Raw genomic sequence first — 5,649 nt, forward strand, 5'->3', positions numbered from 1 at the left:
ATATATATATATATATATATATATATATATATATATATATATATATATATATATATATATATATATATATATATATATATATATATATATATATATATATATATATATATATATATATATATATATATATAATTAAATGTATATATATTTAAATAAATGTATTTATAACTAGTTGAATGTGCTTAGGGGAGGGATATGAAGAAAGGCGGATCATCTCTGTACAGAGTGACAGCACCACGAATTACTAATGTGATACCACTGCGCCTAGAAGTCACAGGCGCACAAACAGCACCAACCAGTGGAAAGCTACACACTCTACACAACTATCTCACACAGACACAGACACAGACACAACCACACATGTGACATCATATGACACACTAACACACACCAACACACACCAACAACATTCTACAACTATCTCACACATACATAGACACAGCCACACATGTGACATCACATGGCAAACACCAACACACACCAACAACACTCTACACAACTATCTCACACATACACAGACACAGACACGGCCACACATGTCATATCACATGACACACACCAACACACACGAACACACATCAACAACACTCTACCCAACTATCTCACACATACAGCCACAGACATACATGTGAAATCACATGACACACACCAACACACACCAACAACACTCTATACAACTATCTCACACATACACAGACATAGACACATATGTGAAATCACATGACACACACCAGCATCTTGTCCATGTTTGTTTTGTATTTGTCGTTGAGCATTTCACTTCGGAAGACGAACGCGAAGGCCAGCCCTAGCAGTCCCCAAGTGTTACTCATGCGCATGGGCAAACTCATGCTGTCCACAATCTTATCAGGCGCAATCTACGCCATGGGCACAACAGCACAGGAAAGGTTAATGCTAACATACACTAAACGTTAATGCTAATATCACACTATACGATAATGCGAATATCACGCTGAACGTTAATGCTAATATCATGCTAAACGTTAAAGTTAACATCACATTAAACAATACAAACCATCTAACGTTAATGTTGATAGCACATTAAACGTTAGTGCTAACATCATAGAAAATGCTCGTGCGATGTCTTCAGCGGACAACGAAGGAATGCGCACAACAGGAATGTTCTAAACAAACAAATATCATTGAACGAGTGTTAACGAGTGTTAACAAGTGTTAAGGTGTGCTCACGATTGTTAACAAGTGTTAACGAGTGGTCTACACAGATATTGATCATTAAGCGAGTGTTAACGCAGAAATCAATCTTGTACAGAGCATAAGTGATGCGCACAGATAGAACTATGGTTTATGGTATGTCGGTTTGAACATTACGACACACACCAAAAACCAACACAAAATAATAACCAAACGCCCAACAGAATCACTCGCACACTCGCACCAATGGATGCCCCACACCTAGCTGTGTCAAATGAACGACCACCTATTTGTTATCGCAGAACGCAGACGCAGTGAGAGAGTGTGCTGCTGACTGTAACGCCGCATATGAACTACATCGCCATCCTTTCGTTCTCAGCCCACGTGAGTGTTACAAACTAATTTCGAATTCTATTTAATAAAGTATTCCCAATACAACCAATGTGAGACCGAGACCATGTGTCCATGACTCATAAGACCACGTGTCCATGACTCATAAGACCATGTGTCCCAGACTCATAAGACCATGTGTCCATGACTCATAAGACCATGTGTCCATGACTCACAAGACCATGTGTCCATGACTCATAAGACCATGTGTCCATGACTCATAAGACCATGTGTCCATGACTCATATGTGTGCACTGCGTATGTGTGTACTTATGTGTGCACTGCCTACAGCTGCGTGGGCTTACCCTGCAGGCACGAGCCATGTTGAGTTGATAGGCCGCCGGAAACTCTTCCTGCTGTGTGGAGGTATCGATGAGGTCCAAACTCAGGATAAAAACCAGGTTTATACAGAAAAACCTCAGTTGCTGCCCTAGGGTGGGCACGCAGCGGTTGAGCATGTACACATGTTCTACACCCAGGTACGCCAAGAACACCAGCAAGGCACCAGTCCACCCCACAAGCACTGCGACCAAAAATCAGGCAAAGAGGACAGGATGCACCAGAATAAAACATTAGAGAAGTACTGTGACCAAAATTCAGGCAAAGAGGATAGGATGCACCAGAATAAAACATTAGAGAAGCACTACGACCAGAAATCAGGCAAAGAGGACAGGATGCACCAGAATAAAACATTAAAAAAGCACTGCAACCAAAAATCAGGCAAAGAGGACAGGCGTCCCATTGGGGGTCAGCACGGGTGGCCAGACAAACGGACACATCAGAAGGAGCGAAACAGGTGCACACAACCCAACGAATGCAAGGCATGCACAAAAACAAAACATAAGAGGACAGGGCAAATGCATGCAGGAAAGGGTCACCACGGCCCATTCATTTGAAGGGCCGGTGCAGTCCTTGAGCCATCCAGGGCCGCGTGGGGGGTGCAGCTGTGTGGGCGTACGTCGCTTACCGTCAGCAAAGCTGTGTGTGCCAATGTACACCACATTGACAAATGTGATGCCTTCAAACAGCACTAGAAACACCCAGATCCACGGGTCTCTGATCTTGTACGCACAGAACAGCAGCACCAGCAGACTGATCATGGAGTGGCCCGAGGGGAGGCTATAACCTGTACATGGCAAGAAAAGGGGTGCATGGGCATTGATAAGATGAAACAATATGACCCTACAACGACCACGTGACTCATCATACGCAAAACCACCGACGGGGACGTGTGGGATAGACTCACTGTATCCATAACGACATATTTGCAATTGAGACATCCCACATCAACAGCGAAGAGAATGACACATGCACCTACTCACCTTTGCCACAGTAGAAGCACTGGATGTGTTCACTCACTGACAAGACACATCACACATCAATGGCGAAGGGAATGGCGCATGCACCTACTCACATGTGCCACAGGAGAAGCACTGGAAGTGTTCACTCACTGACAAGACATATCACACATCAATTGCAAAGGGAATGGCGCATGCACCTACTCACATGTGCCACAGGAGAAGCACTGGACCAACAAGACACATCACACCTCAATTGCGAAGGGAATGGCGCATGCACTTACTCACCTGTGCCACAGGAGAAGCACTGGATGTGTTCACTCATCAACAAGACACATCACACATCAATTGCGAAGGGAATGGCGCATGCATCTGCTCACCTTTGCCACAGTAGAAGCACTGGATCTGCTCACTGACCCAGAAGACTCGTGGTGATTTGATGAGGTTTTTGGCCAGGCTCTTCAGGTAGTAACCGATGGACGTTAGACAGTAGAGATTAGCGCCTTCGTAGGCGTCCTACAAAGCGACGGAACGGTTGGAGAAAGTGAGGACTAAGACGACAATAGAATGATATTTACATTGAGACTGCAGTAGAATGGTACATTAAGGTTTAGGGTTTAGGGTTTTAGGAGTATAGGGTTTAGAAATTAATGTACATTTCTACGATCATACTTACAACCAGGTTCATGAAAGTAATCCAGCGACGGCAGGCTGGGCTTTCTATTGGAGAAAGGCAAGCACTGACTGGCCAATGCTTGATGAGGGAATGAACTACCCAGGTGGACAGCAGTGACAAACTGCTAGAGACACGCATGAACACTCGAGGCTACATACGCACATGAACACTCGTGCTTACATACAGATACACGCATGAACACTCGAGGTTACATACACACATGAACACTCGAGGTTACATACACACATGAACACTCGAGATCAGATACGCAAATGATCACTCGAGTTCAGATACACACATGAACACTCGAGGTCAGATACGCACATAATCACTCGAGATTACATACACACGTGAACACTCGAGGTCAGATACCCACATGATCACTCGAAGTTACATACACACATGAACACTCGAGGTCAGATACACACATGAACACTCGAGGTGTGTCTGATGAGGGGATGTGGTCAGCTAGTCTGTCTGTGCATCGTGCGGTGTGCTATTGCCGTGAGCGCTCTTAAATCCCTCTGGATTTGCTTGAGCGTCAGACTAGTAACACATGATACACACACACAGGTTTCAGGGTTTTAGGGCTTTTAAAGTTTTAGTTTTAGGGCTTTTAAAGTTTTAGTTATAGGGTTTTAAAAGTTTTAGTTTTAAGGGGGTTTTTAAAGTTTTAGTTGTAAGGTTTTTGAAGTTTTAGTTATAGGGTTTTTGTAGTTTTAGTTATAGGGTTTATAAAGTTTAGTTATAAGTGTTTTAAAGTTTTAGTTGCAGGGTTTCTAAAGTGTTAGTTATAGGGTTATAGGGTGTCCACTCTTCCCTTCTGGCATACATCCGGTTTAGATAGATGATGACCAGCAGCGGTCGTAAGTTATATTCGCTGCAGCAAACGGATCTAAAGCTAATCACAAATGTACATACACAGTGATTTACACATCTAGTAACTATCGTTCACGATTTAAGACACACTCTATTATGCTCGTAATTACAGCAGCAATACGCACACATACACTCACAAATAAACATAGCAAAACAGCACACACACACTCACAACACAAACACAAATAGGAGCACAGAGTGTGACCCCAATGTCTTACCACTGACCAGTAAACAATAGCGCAGAGCAACAGCCACGCATGGCTTGTGACAGCGTGGTGCAGGAAATCGCTGAGGTCTTCGTATGACTCATTGTCCAGTGCTCTTTGGTAGTACTCTGTCAATGGCGCCGACAGCCCCTGGATGGTAGGGCCTGCAGCGGGCACAAGGTTGGCACGCATGAGAATGGTAGGTAGGTAAAAGCGAGAATGGTAGGTGGGTATAAGCGATAATGGTAGGTGGGTATACGTGAGAATGGTAGGTAGATATAAGTGAGAAAGGTAGGTAGACATAAGTTAGAATGGTAGGTAGATATAAGTGAGAATGGTAATTTAGTATAGGCTGTGATTGATGTCCCATTCCATCTGTCGCCATGGCGCCCTTCCGCGGTCCATCTTTGCATGTTAAACCCTAAAATGGACAAGAGAGAGGTACAGAACGCGCATCACAATCATCACACTCTGGCCGACAGGCAGACCAATGCACCCGAACCACAGACACAGGACAATGGGCCAGGGACATCCAATGATTGTCCTAAAAATATCAATTGAGGGCGTGGTTGTGAACTTAAGTGAAAGACAAGGACATGGACGCAAGATCCATCTAACGGTGTTCGTTCATCTTTCGCAGACGAACTCTGTCATCTCCGCGGTGTGGTTTCCGAATGCCAACTGACACCCCATCAGCTCTCATTGTGCGAGTCTGTGGCGGATATTTAAACATAAAACGAACACACGTGCCAAAAAGTGACCTCGCATTGACAGGTCACTATGTCCCGAGAAGGTCAAATGTAGGGCAAGCACATGAGCAACTGATTCGAAAAAGTTATAGCCCAGGGTTTTAGTGTTTGATACGTACATATCCCATCTTTAATATATCACCAATGTAAAATATTATGAAGACATACCTACTGTCATCTTTAATATATCACCAATGTAAAATATTATGAAGACATACCTACTGTCATCTTTAATATATCACAAAGTAAATAATTATAGAAGACATACCTACTGTCATCTT

General features: G+C 43.6%; 1 protein-coding gene across 1 annotated transcript in view; it reads right to left on the minus strand.

The window, feature by feature from the left end:
* The window catches only part of SARC_06227 (hypothetical protein), a 9,952-nt gene that overhangs the window by 2,656 nt on the left and 1,647 nt on the right, over positions 1 to 5,649 (minus strand). Inside the window, exons 4-8 of the mRNA XM_014299885.1 lie at positions 4,632 to 4,783; positions 3,239 to 3,374; positions 2,528 to 2,686; positions 1,866 to 2,083; positions 732 to 875 (exon numbers count right to left, since the gene is read on the minus strand). Coding sequence (XP_014155360.1) covers positions 732 to 875; positions 1,866 to 2,083; positions 2,528 to 2,686; positions 3,239 to 3,374; positions 4,632 to 4,783 — 809 coding nt within the window. The remainder of the gene's footprint in view (positions 1 to 731; positions 876 to 1,865; positions 2,084 to 2,527; positions 2,687 to 3,238; positions 3,375 to 4,631; positions 4,784 to 5,649) is intronic.

Source organism: Sphaeroforma arctica, assembly GCF_001186125.1.
Source record: "Sphaeroforma arctica JP610 unplaced genomic scaffold supercont1.436, whole genome shotgun sequence".
Classification (NCBI taxonomy): domain Eukaryota; class Ichthyosporea; order Ichthyophonida; genus Sphaeroforma; species Sphaeroforma arctica.